This window comes from Schistocerca cancellata, chromosome 11 (genome assembly GCF_023864275.1).
Source record: "Schistocerca cancellata isolate TAMUIC-IGC-003103 chromosome 11, iqSchCanc2.1, whole genome shotgun sequence".
In the NCBI taxonomy this organism is placed as follows: Eukaryota; Metazoa; Arthropoda; class Insecta; order Orthoptera; family Acrididae; genus Schistocerca; species Schistocerca cancellata.
This window is the reverse complement of record NC_064636.1, coordinates 120278393-120295452: the sequence shown is the minus strand read 5'-3', so window position 1 is coordinate 120295452 and position 17060 is coordinate 120278393. Positions and strand designations below refer to the sequence as shown.

General features: G+C 41.7%; 1 protein-coding gene across 1 annotated transcript; it reads left to right on the top strand.

The window, feature by feature from the left end:
• The first annotated feature begins 589 nt into the window (after positions 1–589).
• LOC126108307 (speckle-type POZ protein-like) lies at positions 590–10272 on the top strand. Its single transcript, XM_049913528.1, has 2 exons — positions 590–1207; positions 9981–10272. Exons 1-2 carry the CDS (start codon positions 663–665, stop codon positions 10270–10272), a joined length of 837 nt encoding a protein of 278 aa, XP_049769485.1. The 5' UTR covers positions 590–662.
• The last annotated feature ends 6788 nt before the right edge of the window (positions 10273–17060 follow it).

The window sequence follows — 17060 nt, the reverse complement described above, 5'->3', positions numbered from 1 at the left end:
CGTAGCTCGATGGAAGGTCCAACACACCCACTGGCTCGCTACTGGGTGTGTTGGACCTTCCATCGAGCTACGGACCCCCTTGAAGATGTCTCCCGCAGTCGGAGACGAAACGTTGGGAAGTGACACAGAATTCATCAACCGACCACGGCAAAGCAGCCCGGATAATTATAATGGACATGATATTTCCGGCCGTGAAAGTCTACATTTTAGTACTTGTTTCACTGTCGCTCTACTTGGGAGTCGAACAGGAAAGGTAATTACTAGCAGTTTCCTAAATACCTGGAGTGATTATAAGGGTAAGTCGTTCAGTGAAGCACCGCTATAGATTCTCCAGGCCTTGTTTGTATTGCTCCTGATCTCCATATTTAAAACCTTCATTGTTTTGTAACACTGTACAGCGACTAGAAATTACAGAAATAGTGTCTTCACCCCTTTCTGTCGACTTCTTGTGGGAAATACAGGTGTCTGATATTGTATTGTTGAAGAAACGTGGCTATCACCTGTGGCTAGGGAAGGATGTCATGCAGTTGTGATTGACATGTAATGGGTGAAATTTACCCGCTGTTGCTGAGCACAGATCACATACACCTAAGACATGAATTTATGTTGCTGTGTAAGGGCAAATGGCTGTTCGCTGATGCCTTGTTTCAGAAACATTCACAATGGCAGCCGCCAAGGAGGTGCAAGAGGCTGCTGCTACGCATGCGGGGGAAGGGGCCACGGTGACGCTGGTGGCCGGCGACACGCGGCTGGAGGCGCACAGGGCCGTCCTGGCAGGCAGGAGCCCCGTGTTCGCCGCCATGCTCTGCCAGGACACGCCGGAGGCCAGCAGCAGTGTGGTCGCAGTCCCCGACGTGGAGGGCCCGGTGCTGCACCAGCTGCTGGCCTGCATGTACTCCCTCCGTGCTCCCGAGGTGCCCCGCATGGCCACACGACTCCTGGCAGCTGCCGACAGGTACGGCGTGTGGGGGCTGAAGGTCCAGTGCGAGGAGCAGCTGGCCAGTCAGCTGTCAGCAGAGAACGCGGCGCGCACGGCGGTGCTGGCAGTGAGGCACTCCTGTCCCAGCCTCGCAGAGGTCGCTGTCGCCTTCATAAAAGCCAACTCGCTGGTGTTTGCCACAGCGGGTTGGGCCGATGCGGTCCTCAACCACCCTGATGAGGTGGTCAAAGTGAGTCAGTTGCTCGGTGGGCCACTAACAGAAACCAGGTAAGTGGGAGACAAGATGATCACCTGCACTTCCCATTCTTAAGTGTGAAACTCTGTGCCCATCTCTCTCTCTCTCTCTCTCTCTTTGTGTGTGTGTGTGTGTATGTGTGTGTGTGTGTGTGTGTGTTTTGGAGGCTATAATGTTTGCCACTGAGTTTGTATAGATGTCTCTGTCTTGTAAAATGCAGCTTCATTGATGTCTACAACAGCCATTTGCTGGTACCTCAGAATACTTTTGTTGCCAGCCAGATTCAAAGAGAATTGTTAAGGCTTTCGTCGCCACTTGTTGACAAACTGCCTACTGGCTTCTATCTCGGGTTGTCTGGCCAATGTTCGTCTGATGATTTTACTAACGTTTCGCCAGCACGAGTGGCTCACATTGTCAAAGCTTCACCCTCCACTGCCAGTGGTGAACTGGAGCCCACCTCGCTGCCGCAGACGGGATGACTGGACGATCAATCATTACCAGGATGAAAGAACATAAGAGACATTGCAGGTTGGGCCAGCTTGAGAAATCAGCCGCTTATTCAGAGAAGCTGTAGAAGTATAAAAAACACGTGAATGGCTTCAACAAGAAAGCGGAAAGCCTTAAGGTAAACGGATCCTGGATTCGTGTAATGCAGCGAATGACCGTCGCAGGTAGCAAGAGTATAACTGCACCGTAAATGACCGCGGAAAAGCCCTCAGACATTGGTACAACAGGTACATATGGTCTGTGGCTGTGACCTCGGCTCCAGTTCATCACCGGCAATGGAGGGTGAAGCTTTGACAATGCCAGCCACTCATGCTGCCGTAACATCAGTAAAATCATCAGACGAACATCGGCCAAAGAACCAGAGACAGAAGCCAATAGGCAGCTTTGCCACATTCAGATATATCTCTAAATTTAACAGTGTTTACCAGCAGATGTCATGAAATAGCCCAAGTTTTCATAGCTTCAAAAGTTTTGACCTTTAAACGGTCCCTCCTTATTTGTTGTCACTGTTAAATTGCACGTGTACAAAACGTTGCCCTATAGCTTTCTGCATCAGGTATCTCACCAAAGGTACAAACCCTTTGTATACAGCATCAGTCTTTTGCTGTGGGCACAAAGATGTGTTGCTCAGCACATAAGCCGAAGCAGTGATGTGTCTAGTTTGGGGCCAAGACGAGCTGTGCCTCTGGCCTCATTCTGTGCACTGTGCAGGCACTAAAATCCTGTTTGCATAAAGTAGAGTTTAAAGCGGTTTAGTGTGTCTTCTGCAATTGCTACTTGCAGTAAAATACCTAGCAATAGTGTCACGCTGCGTAAACACAAGAAAAGATGAGGACTAAGTGTGTCACTCATAACCAACACCTGGTACAAGGTAGCGTACTGCACCACAGATCATGTTGAGCAACAATGTATTTACAGTTTTCGTTTGATGACGTAGCTAATATAGACCACAGGAAATCAGTTTGTGTAAAGGAGTTAGTCAGAGCAATTGCTATTCCCAACTCGGTGTTTTGAAAATAATTTTCTCAGCACAATCCTTTGTCTTCAGACGATACAAGAAAACTTTTTAACTACATTTAAGGCACAGCAGATGAAACAGTTTTTCATTAATGGCTTGTATAGAAGATTCGAAGAAAAGGTGAAGTGAGCGTCTGTGCACACATGTGAGGCTGATCATGATGCATGCAACCTGTGACCAGCTCAAAGGATAAGAACCCAGGCCTAACGGCAGCTCTGGGTGCTCCCATGCAGTGTGGAGTGTCCCCATATTGTTTCTCTCTGTTCAGCCATCATGCAGAGCACATCAAACACTCACTCCCACAGAAGGGGTTTAGTGGTCAACATGCTTTGCTTGCATCCTTGATGAAAAGGCGTCATATTTGTCTGCCTGTCTTTCAAGTTTTCTGTATCTTCACAAAACTCTCCAGTAACTACCTCAGGATTTCCTTCAGTTAGGGTTCTGCTGATGGCCTTCTCTACCCTACCCATTGCTGCTGCTGTACCTTGTCCGATAACCAGAGCATTGAAGAGTCACTGATATTTAACTTCCATTTGTTCCACACCACTTAGTTATGTATTCCCCTGAATTTCTGATAGCTAATAAAATTTTAGGCTAGACTTAAATATTTATGCAATACTTTGTGCTGTTTACTTACTAGAAATTTTCTCTTTTGGTTAAATTGGCTGCACTTCTTAGATCATTGATAATTAACTTCTAGCCTCTATTGTTAATTATTCAGCCTGATTCTCTCTTGTTTGGTTAGCATGACATGAAAATTCATGTTTGAAACACGAAATATATTAAAACTGCTCTACATTTTCTTTAAAGAAGCTGTTTTCGAAACACATCACCCATGAATATACTATCTAATCACATTAATGTGAGAACCTGTCAAAGGCCTGAATAAGCTCCTTTGGCAGCACAACGTATGTGGGAAGAGAGTCAATGAGTTTCTGGAAAGTACAGACAGGCCAGCTGCACTAGGCTTCGCAGTTTAGAATCCAAGGCATGAAGAGCACACTCGAGGTAGTCCCAAAGATCCTCGATTGGACTGGTGAGGGGGAAAGGGGGGAGTTGTAGGAAGCCTGGGAAATATGAAAAAGAAAATATGATGCCTAAATCTAGATTTAACGTGACCAGCGAACTGAAATGGAAAGAAGGATGGCCTGTTAGAGGAATATGATGATATCAACAGGATGAGGAAGTTGAGGAAAAGGTCAACGCTCAATAGCAACCCAGGAGTAATTTTGAAGAGCTCAATGATTAATTTGTGTCATAATTAGCAAAACAATAGCAACAATGATTCAGTTTTAGAAGCCATTGTCACTCCCAGAAAATCAAGTGACAGGAAGAGAGTATACAACAATGGTGAATAGGTATCTCTGTGTGTAAAAACAGAGAAACATGTAATAATCATTGGTTTGCTGTAATAGGGGAAGGTAAAAAGACATAGTTAAGAGACAATATAAGATTATTGGAAAGAATGAGAGAAGAGAAAGTTTCCTAGAATTCTGAATTAAATATCTACTGGTAACAATAAACACGATCTTAAAGAGTCAAATCAGAAGAAAGTGGAAAAGGCCTCTTCTGCCTCAGCTCCTCATGATATGGAGCACCTTGGTCGCGCCGCTGCAGTTTGGCATAACAGCCTGTCCCAGCATTGACACACATACAGAGCAGAAACTCTACTCGTTATAGATTACTTTTCTGGCTGTTCCAAGAAATTTAGTGCTGATAGCACCACCTACGTTTATATGAGATATGAGGATGGGGGGAGGAACTGAGTTTCTTCACATGAGAGTAACAATACTGCTCCCTGTAGTACTACGGCTGTTATTCCCTGATGTCTTCACATACTATTACCCTGTCCCTTCTTCTTGTCACAGTTTCCCACATATGAGTATCCTCACCTGTTTTGTGGAGAACTTCCACAGTTCCTTTATCAGTTCACATCTTTCTATAGCCTCCCATTCTGAATGTGGTATTCTCTTTTCTTGCTTTTCTCACAGCCCACGACTCATTTTCATTCACTACTCAGCTCCAGATGTACATTCTCAGATACTTCTTCTACAGATTAAGGTCTGTGTTTGGTATTTGTAGTCTTGTTTTCTGAGGAATGTCGTATTACCCTGCTGGAGCAACTTTCATTGTCCCTCATGTCTATGTTTGTTGCTAGTGTGGTCCTTAAATTTCATAACTTTGTTATCAATGATATTTCTACTACTACCCAATACATTCATATTTCTTTTGATTGTAAATCCAAATGCTGTATTCGTTAGACTGTTCATTCCATTTAACCACTCTGGTAATTCTTTCTCACTTTTGCTAATGATAACAATACCATAATGATAACAATACAATTTTAATTCTATTCCTGAATCACTTAAGTTGCAGCAGTGATACCTCGATTTTCATTTTAAACGATCAGGGTAAACCATTTCTAGCATATTTTGAATTAGTTCCTTTTTCTTCCAATCCTATTTTGCCCTGTCGATTATTGTATATAACAATATATTATCTGCATTTCCCCTATTTATTAAACTATTTTTCAGAATTTTCTAAGAGTTGCGCCATTTTACACTGCCAAAGCTTCCTAAAGATAGACTAATCCAATAAACATTCCTTTATTTTCGGTAAATATTGCTTCCATTACCAAGTGCAAGTGCCTCTCTGAGACCTTTATCTTTCCTAAATCCAACTGATCAGACTATATAATAGATCTTAAATTTTCCTTACCATTCTACTGTATGTTGTTCTCGTCATAAATTTGGATGAGTGAGTTGTCAAGCTGATTGTGTGGAAGTCTTCACTTATTGGCCTTTGCCTGCTTCTATAGTATCTGCATGACATTTTTTTCTGAAGGTCTACTTCTATGTCCCTTGTCATAGGTCGTGCAACCAACTTGAACAGTCATATGGGTGTCACTTTCACCAAACGTTATAGAAATTGCAAAGTAATATTATCCAACCAGATTGTCTTGTTTGTGTGCAAGTATTCCAAAGCTTTTTTTAAGTTCTAATACTGAGTCCCCTATGTTTTGTTATTTGATGACCATTTTTTCTTGTGTCATGTCATCTGATAGTTCCTTTCATTCATAGAGGTCTTCACTATAGTGTTACTATCCTTGCTCTGCTCTGCTTTTAACAACGGAATTCCTTTCTAACTCTTGATCTTGAATGCTCACACTTTTCCAGCAACCATTTTGATTTGTCTTTCCAGAACTTCCTTTCTCATTGGTTCCTTAGTGACCTGTAAGGCTGTAGGGAACAGTTCCAGAAATGACATACTATTTTAATGTTTAGTTTTATTCAAAAAATTTAATCATTTTTTGTTATGTAAACACTTCAAAATCCAGGACATACACAAAAATGATTAGAAATCATTAAACATGAAACTACAATATTAAGAAAAAATTAAGACAAGAAACTATGCCCATGTGTCATTTTATACTTACAATAGGGACAAAATGATAGTGCACAATTTTCAGAAAAAGTAAACACCCTAAGCCAAAACCTCTTGATGGGTTAATACATATCCATGCATATGTTTCTAAGGTCAGAAAAGATTTCTCACAAAATTCATAACTGTAGCTGGGATATCAGCATACTGTGAGCCCATACCTTACATCTAGTATATTTAATGCACAATTCCCCTGGTCTTGAATGGGAGAAGATAGTGCAGTACATGCAAACACAGTCATGAAAGGCAAAGGTCCCAAGTTTGAGTCTCGGTCGGGCACACAGTTTTAATCTGCCAGGAAGATTCATATCAGCGCACACTGCACTGCAGGGTGAAAATCTCATTCTGGAAACACAGTCATCTTCATCTGCACTGAGATCTGAGTTATAGGCTTCCACCCTGCTTAACTATATTCTTTTGCAAGCTTGTCAAAATATCTGTCAATCCTCAGTTAATTTTCACTGGTGCACTTTCTCTTCTAGAAGCTTGTTGTTGGTACAGATGCTCAGAAAGCAAGAAGAAACCAGAGTTATTTTACGTGTCTTTAATGAGCATTGTACTGCAGCATGAACTGGATATACTTCATCAAATGGTGTCTTGAGTCATCTAGAGCTATCTTTTACAAGTATGAAAGCTGTTTGTGGAAGTACTCCTCTTCAGATGGTGAAATATTCTGTAAAACATGTGAACATGCAGGAAAATTGGGATATTCGTTGTCGCGCCTAGGTGGATGTGAATTTTGGTCACCATGTACAGGCAAAGATTGTTTTCGTCTAAGCTGCCGGCCGAGCCCATTGCATACAGCGAGCATGCAGCACTGTGTGTCCCATGAGCCAGAGAGGCGGCCGCCGTTTATGCCTTCTTCTCACTCTCCTTTGGCTACAGGATGGCTTGGATGTTGGGCAGGACAAAAGCCTCTGTGGTGAGATCAGAGGGCAGCTTGTTGCGCATCTTATTGTTGCAGATTGCAGGTCCAAGTGGTGCAAGGTGACGTATGTCTTATTGTTGCAGGCTACGATTCCGTCCATTTCAAGCACTCAGCTGCTAGGTACTCAATGATGGCGGCGAGGTAGAATGGTGCCCGGGCACCCACAGGCCCTGCATAGTTAGCCTTGCGCAAAAGAGGGTGGATTCTGCTGACTAGGAACCGAAGCCCAGCCCTGCTTGAGTGGAACTTTCACTTTCCCTTGACTTAGCCTCCCTTTTTGCGTGTGGACATTTCAGCTAGCTAAGTGATGCAGGTGAACGAGAGGGCAGCAACAGTGTGACCTGGAGTGAGTCAAGCAACTTTAGGAAATCCACTCTTAGTGTTAACCACACATGCTTCTATACCTTATGCAGTGGCAAAGAGCTAACGCATTTGGCACTGGGTGACGTTGGGTGTGTTTCTAAGTGGTTTGAAACTGTCATTATAATGGGTCTTCATGGGCCCAAAAATGCAAACGTGTATTGGCTGAAGTTGCCAATTACAGTGGGATAGTAGGCAAAATAGAGAAGCTCTATTTTCATTGACACATTTCAGTACTGGAACATGTTTGAGATTCCAGCTATCGTCATCAGTGATAAACACTTTATTCTCTTTCCTTACCTTAATGAAACTAGAAAAAATTCTCCAGCCATTCATCCACTTTCTGGCCATATTTCTAGAGTTCTTATAGGTACTCCATCAGTTAATTGCTCTTTCGGTTTTTTCTGGGGTAGAGTAAAGCTGGAGGTATAAAGTTAGCTGCAGAATTCATGTTGTAATGTGCAACCCCCTTTCAAGAATTGTAAGTACGGGGCACTTGTTTCTTCAGTCATTGCAAAAAATTTTTGACTCATGTCCACACATGAAAGTACAGATAAATTCATGCTGGCGAAATTCCTTCTTTATTGAGGACATTCATATACCATGTAAAATCTGTTAACCTGAACTCTATTTAATACCATTGCATGAGCCAAAGTAGCAGCTTCCAGCTCCCTTAAAAATAAATCAGGATTGTGTGTCATAAATCCTTTCAGTCAGTCCTGCCAGCAATTTTATTCCCCTAATTAAATTTGTGAGAGATACAATTTTGTTCTGCGGCTTAGTAAGCTAGTTCCTTTGGGACACTATATCCTGCATAAACCCTCGTCAAATGTAGACGAAACCTCTGACCCTTCGTTTGAGGCATACCTTCTGAAAGTCACCTGTGATACACCCAATTGGCTGGCTGCTCTCAATCAGCCAATTTCATTCTTGTTTACTATATAGATGGCCCTATCCATGGCTTATTTATCCCATGACGGGCATGTAGTCTTTCAGACAAACATTTTAACAAACTGCAAAAATTTGGTAGGAATTGGGATCAAGCTCTTTTATGGTATTAGTAATGCTATTGCAATGTATTTGTAAATATTTTAAATGGTTTTAGTACGTCAGTTGATCAGGCAAAAATAAGTCTTTTGCCCTTACTCATGATATGTCATTTTGTGGTACACATGTAGACATAGATGAAGTGACTTAGTTGCTCTTTACCATAGCCTCAGATTCCAAACAACAGGGTCTATTCATACACAGTCCCATGATGCTTTAACATGATTTTGGTATCTCTGTGCACTCTGTGTTCTAAAATGAAGTAGCAACATTGCTACTATGTAGTAAATGTCACTGTTGGTCCCTGTAAACCAGTGGACACAACCGAGGTAGGCAGTGGAGCACAAGCACCTCCACCACCACCACCACCACCACCACAATCATTGGTGGACCTAGTAAAGCACTATGGGGGTCAACACGATTTGCAGGCTGTTAAATATTGTAGACTTGTTCATGATTCACATTGTCTACCTCATTATTCAATACGACAGGTTATGGAATGTTATATAAATTTTCAAATACCTTATTCATTGAGAGTACATGATGTATGTAAGAGTTCATTAATTTTTCATTCCAATTCATGGATTTATTTTAATTTGGAACAGTTTTATTACCATTTTAGTGTGCATGTGATATTTTAACAGAATGGATCTGGGCATATGGAAGATGAATATTATGTTGATAAGTTGTAATAAATCTCTTGGCAGAATAAGAAAAGTACATATCGTTTATTTGCTTTGTTTTTCCAGAAGTTGCCACATTTTAGTTACCAGCACATGCCACACGCATTTTACAGTATGTATTCTTTTCTAGGATGACTTTAGTGAACTTGTCAGATACAAGTGACACTTTGTGTGTGTGTGTCTGTGTTTCCCTGTTTTTTCAAATATGTTCATGTAGAAGACTGAACACTGTTAGAGGCTTCAGTTGCACACACACACACACACACACACACACACACACACACACACACACAATGGAGAAGTAGTAGATTGCATGCCATTGTTACATGTAAATGCTTCGATGAATTTCTTTTATGTGAAACAGAAGCTGGCTAGATTTGCTGATAACGTCACCAAATTTACCAATAAGAGGTTTGAAGGATTTTGCTTTAATGTCCGGAAAGTCTTTAACATGTAAATGTAAATTGTTTTGTGTTTAATCTTTGATAGTTTCACAGAGAACTAGTATAAGCTGCCAGAAGCATCTATTTTAGCGAATATAATGACTGCTAAGAAACAGCACACCAAGTTGAAAGAAAGTGAGTTACAGGAATCAGCGTGTCGGAATTTGACAGATAAAAATCTAGAAAGGTTGCATAAAGAAACTTTTAATGGATGGTGGTTGAAGACAGAACCACTATACCTTAATATACGAGTTTCCTATCATAGAAGGGGAATATAGTAGGGTTACTGTTGGTCATTTGTATACGTTTTTGGTTGTATGTTTTCTTTATTAAGTGTGTGTTTTCAGGAAGGTGTGAGAATTTTTATGTTTTGTGCAGGAGCCTTCCTGGAAAGAAGAGCAGCCGAGGACTGATCCAGGCAGCTAAGGAGGGGGCGGTGGAGGAGCTCAGGGTGCTTCTCGCGACAGGGGCGAAAGTGGGGGCGAGGGACGAGGACATGTGGACTGCTCTGCACTGGGCAGCTGACAGGGGACACCTGGAAGCAGTAACATGTCTGTTGGAAGGTGGAGCAGAGGTGGATGTGAGGGACAGCAGGCAGAACACGCCGCTGCACTGGGCTGCATACCGTGGTCACGTGACTGACACGGCGATTGCTGGACTCCTCTGCTGACCCCGATGCCAGGGATAAGTATGGGTGGACGCCGCTGCACTGTGCAGCAAGATGCGGCCACACAAAGGTGGCGGCCGTGCTGCTCGATGCTGGGGCTGACACTCAGGCCAGAGACGCACGCGGGCGCGAACCATGGGTCATCGCCAGGCAGAACGGCAAGCAGCAGCTCTTGGAGATGCTATCATGAAGCATTCAGTGCAACAAACATCTCTGCAATGATGCTGAAATGACTCTCCACATTTGTTTGTGATTTTGTTCTAAATACAGAATGCGAATGTGAATTCTACAGTCCATCATTTGTACTCACCTTTAAGTAGGACTCATGTACAGTGGTGTCATTATCATAAACTTGTATTATGTGGTGTGCGAGGCAATTGGAGTTAAGCAGCCATTCATGCAAGGTGCCTGCCACATTCAGACTTGACACACAAATGATTAAACAAGAAATTCTATACTTTGATAAAATGCAATACAATCATACAACTGTTAGAATGATAATTGTTCATGGTCCTATGTGATAATGCAGCTGTAGTTCCATTGTCAACAGAATAAAAATAAAGTAAATTCTTACAAAAGAAAAGGACATAGTCAACTTTCCAGATCAAAAGATAAGAATATGTTTCTCTGATATAACATGGTATCTACTTCTGCATCTGCTGCAATAATGGAATAGCTCGTTTATTTTATTATAATGTCATACTGGTAGCATTATTCACATTAGCTTATGTGCTGGTCATCTGGAATTGTAAAAGTAGTTCACGTTTAACTACAGAGAAGCAAAGCACAATCTGAAATCTCATGACCTTCATGTGGCCGTAACGCTGCTGACATGAAACATGATACAATCTGACAGATAGTGTTTAACTTCACCCCCATGTATGGATGCCATGGCAAATCTCACTACTTTCAACATTTCCCTTCTTTCAATCTTCTGTGCATTCCTCCATCCAGCTATCGTCAGATGAGCGCTTGTAGCAACTCTGGACAGACAGGCGCCATTACTGACAGCACCCTCACTGCCCAAGTTAGCAGTCTTTGTAACTAAAAATTGCAGGAATTCTACAGCCGATACCACAATGTGACGTACTTACGTAGACTATTGGGTCACGAAAAGGAACACTTAACATTAGAGAAATATGCCACCCCAATACAAAAGAAACGAAGAAAATTGGGCTTGTTACATTTTATGGAATAGCTATACTGATAGAAAGAACTTGGCAATTTGCGAAAATGAGAAGCAATATGGTTGGCAGTCTCGTTTGCCAAGGGGGGACTTACAGACGACTACCAGAGAGCAGCACAGCAAGTTGTGATATCATGAAACATAATACACACATCAAAAAATATTTTGCATCACCCCAGTTCCCAGAACTCCTGAACATAGACGTTGATTGTGGATATTGTATCACAGACACAGTCCCTTTGACGGTTCAGAGATGTCACTAAACACGCCCAAAGACGTAAAGCAACCATGGCTCGTGTTGTCTGCAGTTCAACCATGCCTAGATGGTCAATACTGCGGTTCGATTGCGTCCGCATTGTTACTTTGTGCCAGGAAGGGCTCTCAACAAGGGAAGTGTCCAGGCATCGCCGAGTGAGACAAAGCAATGTTGTTCGAGCATGGAGGATATACAGAGAGACAGTAACTGTCGATGACATGCCTCGCTCAGTCCTCTCAAGGGCTGCTACTGCAGTGGATGACCGCTACCTACGGATTATGGCTCGGAGGAGCCCTGACAGCAACGCCACCGTGTTGAATAATGCTTTTCGTGCAGCCACAGGACGTCGTGTTATGACTCAAACTGTGTTCAATGGGCTGTATGATGCGCAACGTCATTCTCGACATCAATGGCGAGGTCAGCGTACGCCACTGGTGGTCATGGATGGCGCCGTAATGGCTATAAGATACGTGAATGCCATTCTCCGACTGATAGTGCAACCATATCAGCAGCATATTGGCGAGGCGTTCTTCTTCATGCACGACAATTCGAGTCCCCATTGTGCTCATCTTGTGAATGACTTCGCCGGCCGCTGTGGCCGAGCTTTTCTAGGTGCTTCAGTCTGGAAGCACGCTGCGGCTATGGTCATATGTTCGAATCATGCCCCAGGCATAAATGTGTGTGATGTCCTTAGGTTAGTTAGGTGTAAGTAGTTCTAAGTCTAGGGGACTGATGACCTCAGATGTTAAGTCCCATAGGGCTTAGAGCCATTTCAACCATCTGTGAATGACTTCCTTCAGGATAACGGCTTCGATTCACTAGAGTGGCCAGCATGTTCTCCAGACATGAATCCTATTGAACATGCCTGGGATAGATTTAAAAGTGCTGTTTATAGACGACGTGACCCACCAACGACTCTGAGGGATGTGGCCCGAATCGCCATTGAGGTATGAGACAATCTGGACCAACAGTGTCTTGGTGAACTTGTGGATGGTATGCCAAGATGAATACAGGCATGCATCAATAAAAGAGGAAGTGCTACTGGGTATTAGAAGTACCAGTGTGTAGAGCAATCTGGACAACCACCTCTGAAGGTCTCGCTGTATGGTCGTACGATATGGAATGTGTGATTTTCATGAAGAATAAAAAGGGCAGAAATGATGTTTATGTTGATCTCTATTCCAGTTTTCTGTACAGGTTCTGAAACTCTCGGAACTGAGGTAATGCTAATTTTTTTGAAGTGTCTGTAAACATCCCAGAACGTAGGAAATTTGTGGGATTTACAGGGAGTTTGTTGTAGACCCCTTAATTTTTAAGTACAGCGAAGATTCTGTTTGTTAACGTTCAAACTACTGAAACAGTGCCCAGTGGTATAGTAAGGAATTAATAATGGCTCATAGAAAACCAAAGAAAATTCTATCTTTCTATTATCACTGTGCGTACTCTCTATAATAAAATTACAACCATCAAATTAGTCGTATTTGAGGCAGAAGAGTGACTGTCAACTTTGAGCACAACATAGTAAGACAGATTTTATGATGTCACTCAGGGAGCTTGACACATACCAGAGAGAATGATACTGGAAGGCAGTAATGCAACTGATGAAATTACAGGTAACAAATTACATAAGCTTTGGCTCACAAATCAATTGAATGACAGTAATAAGTGCGCATGTGTGGGAGGGGGGTTCCAACAAAGAGAATAGTCTTACCTTATTTAATTCGTTTAGTCCTTTATTGCTGGTAATGGCACAGTTTCAGTGACTAAAACAAATCTTTAGATGAAATAAAACTTCTACACTTACGTAAAAGAGCAGGTATTCCATATCAACTCAAGTACCAACAGCATTAATGTGCCTTTCATTAATTCAGCGCCTAGATACAACGATGCCACTGATGTCCTTTATGTAGTCAGTCATTGGATACTCAGCAAATATAGAAGAGTCGTAATATTTTGTAGTTAAAGCAACCACTTTCCTTGGCTATACTTGTACACTGTTAGTGTAAAGAAATTTCCAGAAATTCTCCAAAATAATCTTCAAAATCGATTAAAATTTTGTTCTGAGAAGGGATGAAAATGACTCAGGGTCAAATTAGCTGTATAGAGGCTCTTTTATTAGACAACACTGCCACACCATTATTGGTGCAATGTACAGTGATAATTACACTGCATAAGGCTAGAGACGATGTAGGATGCACCAACATTCAAGTTGTAAACTGATTAACCCTATAACCAATGGAAATGTTATTAGATTAGCTTAACTCTGAATTCTACACCGTAAAGTGAACGTCTAAAGTGTCAAAACTCATGACTCATTAAGAAACCAAAGCTTTGTTAAAACCATCCCAAGGTGTAATATGGTGACTCCTTATTAAACATGGTCTTAAAATGCAGTTTCGATTAAAGAGGAGTGCAGTTAGCACCTGCAATTTCTACGTCGTGTGGATAAAACCATTGTTCACTTAAACTGCCCATAAAACTGTGCTAAGTTACGAAGGAGCTACAACATTGTATCCAGCTTCTTGGACCCTGCTAGTGTGAGTTCATCTTGTATGGGGTCCATTACAGTGGGCTGTTGTGACACTCGCCCAATAGAATTCACTTTGAGGTACTAATATGAACCAAAATAGTGGATGAGGTAGTTAATGAACATGTCAAATGAATGATTAAAACACTAGATGGTTTAGTCATCACTTAGCACAGTTTTATTGGCAGTCAACATGAACCATGGTTTTATTCACATGATGGAAGCATTTCATGTGCAACAAGAATGCTGTGGGCTGTAAGGCATGTCGGAGCTAACATCTGGCTAGGTGGGATGGTTTAATCTTTCTCTATTTGTAGACACTCACCTCTACATTCCACAAATCTGCTTTCTGATCTACAGCGACGAGCAGTGTCACTCCATCAAATAGTGTAAAATAACTGAATGAAATATTCGTGTCTCTAATTTGCATTACTGTTTGCTGTAAGCTTGTCCTACGCATGAAGTCTTCGTTCACTAGATAATTGAAGTAAGCTCTCGGAAAAATCTATAGATAGTAAAAGTCCCAAAGTATGATTTGCTTCACTCAAACTGCACACCTTCACTGACTAGTACCCACATCAAACCTATGACCTACTAGGTAGAAACCGCATCAAAGTCAGTCTTTGCACTGTATGTGATTCAGCACCTGATTAAATATTTTGTTTATGTTCATAAATGTTAGAAACCCAAAAATGTTACATTTTCTTCATACACTCTTCAGTCAGTGTAATAAGAGTATATAGCAGGTTAGGTACCCCCACCTACTATGTTTCCATTGCTCAGTAATACAGCAGACACACAAAAATTTCTTCACGGCCAGTCTTAGGCCACTGTAACTTTATTATTTGGCTATTGTGAATCTATTGGTATAATTAATTTTTTGAGCTATCGATTTTTTGACTGGTTTGAAGTATTCCACCACTAATTCCTATTCTGTGCCAACCTTTTCAGATCAGAGTAGCACTCGCTACCTACATCGCCAATTACGTGCTGGATTTGTCAGGTCTGTCTTTCTGTACAGTTTTTACTCTCTGTAACTCCCTCCAGTATCATGAAAATTACAGCCAGATATCTTGACAGATGTCCTACCATCCTTTCCCTTCTTCTTGTCAGTGTTTTTCATACATTACTTTGCTTGTATTTTCTGGGGACGACCACCTCATTCCTTATCTTATCAGTCCATCTGATTTTCAACGATTTTCTGTAGCACCACGTGTCAAATGCTTCGATCCTGTCATGTTCTAGTTTTTCAGCGGTCCGTGTCTCACTGCCATATAATGCTGTACTCCAAACGTACATTCTCAGAAATCTTCCTCAAGCTGAAATCTATTTTAGATACTAGCAGACTTCTCTTGTCCAGACTTCTTTTGTCAGTGCTGGTCTGCTTTTTATGTCCTTCATTGGTTATTTTGCTGGCTAGGCGGTAGATTCCTAAACTTCATCTACTTTGTGATAACCAATTCTGATGTAAAACTTCTTGCTGTTGTCATCTGTGCTACTTCTCATTGTATTCGCGTTTCTTCGATTTAGTCTCAATTCATATCTTGTACTCCAGTAGGCAGTTTATTCCATTCAGTAGATCCTGTCATTCTTCTTCAGTTTCACTGAGGATAGCGCTGCTATTAGAAAATCTTATCACTGTCCTTACACTTTGAATTCTGCTCCCACTCTTTAACCTTTCTTTTATTTCATAACTGCTTCTTCAATTTTTGAATTGAACGGTAACGATGAACTACTAGACTCCTGTCTTACATCGTTTTTAAATTGTGTACTTCATTCTAGGTCTTCCAGACTTATCCTTCATCTTGGTTCTTGTACGTATTGTATATTACCTGTTATTCTCTGTAGCTTGTCCATATCTTTCGCAGAATTTAGAGTATGTTGCACCATTTTACATTGTCGAATATCTGTTCTAGGCAAACAGTTCGTATGAAAATGTCTCGATTTTTCTTTGGTATCACTTCCCTTAACAACTGCAGCACCAGAACTGCCTCCCTTGGGCCTTTATCCTTCCTAAAAATAAACCATCTAACAGATCCTGAATTTTCTTTTCCATTCTTCTGTATACTATTCTTGTTGAGAACTTGGACACATGAGCTGTTAAGGTGAATTCTCAGAGTTATTGACTCTTGCGAAATTCGAAATGGTGCGGCTGCCGGTTTCTGAATGTCAGTCAGTATATCGTGAGTATCATACATTCTACACTCCAGTGTGAACAGTCGATTTGTTGCCACTTCCCCAAGTGATTTTAGAGATAATCTTCCAAAGCTTTTTTAAATTCTGATTCTAATATTGTATCACCCCTCTCTTCTATGTCGACTACTGCTTCTTTTTCAATCACCTAATCAGCCAACAGCTCCTACCCGTCATAAAGGCCTTCAATGTGTTCTTTTCATCTACGTACTGGGAAATGAGAGCAAAGTATGATGAATTTCACTGTCAGGCCATCGGAACGATGAAGTTTTCTCACACTGTCAAACATTGAGGCTAGCATCGGGTTTAGGGACTGTTCAGGGAAAGAGAAATACTTAGGAGATGATGGCACAGCCTAACTTGTAAAGGGGTGTCTACAATAGATTGACAGGCAGAAACTCCTATAATACAAGCAGGTGCAGTGCAGTGCAGTGGCACTATGACATTGTGTAGTACTGAAGAAAAGGTAGTGATGGGAGAGTCAGCATATGGCCAGTTGCAGAGTTGAGTCGAGGGGGTGGGGGGGGGGTAGGGTTGAGGCAGGGACTGCAGGTGAATCTGCAACCACAACTGTATACCACAGGCAACCTTACGCTGACTTAGGGTGGCTACTTGTTGGGAAACTGCCA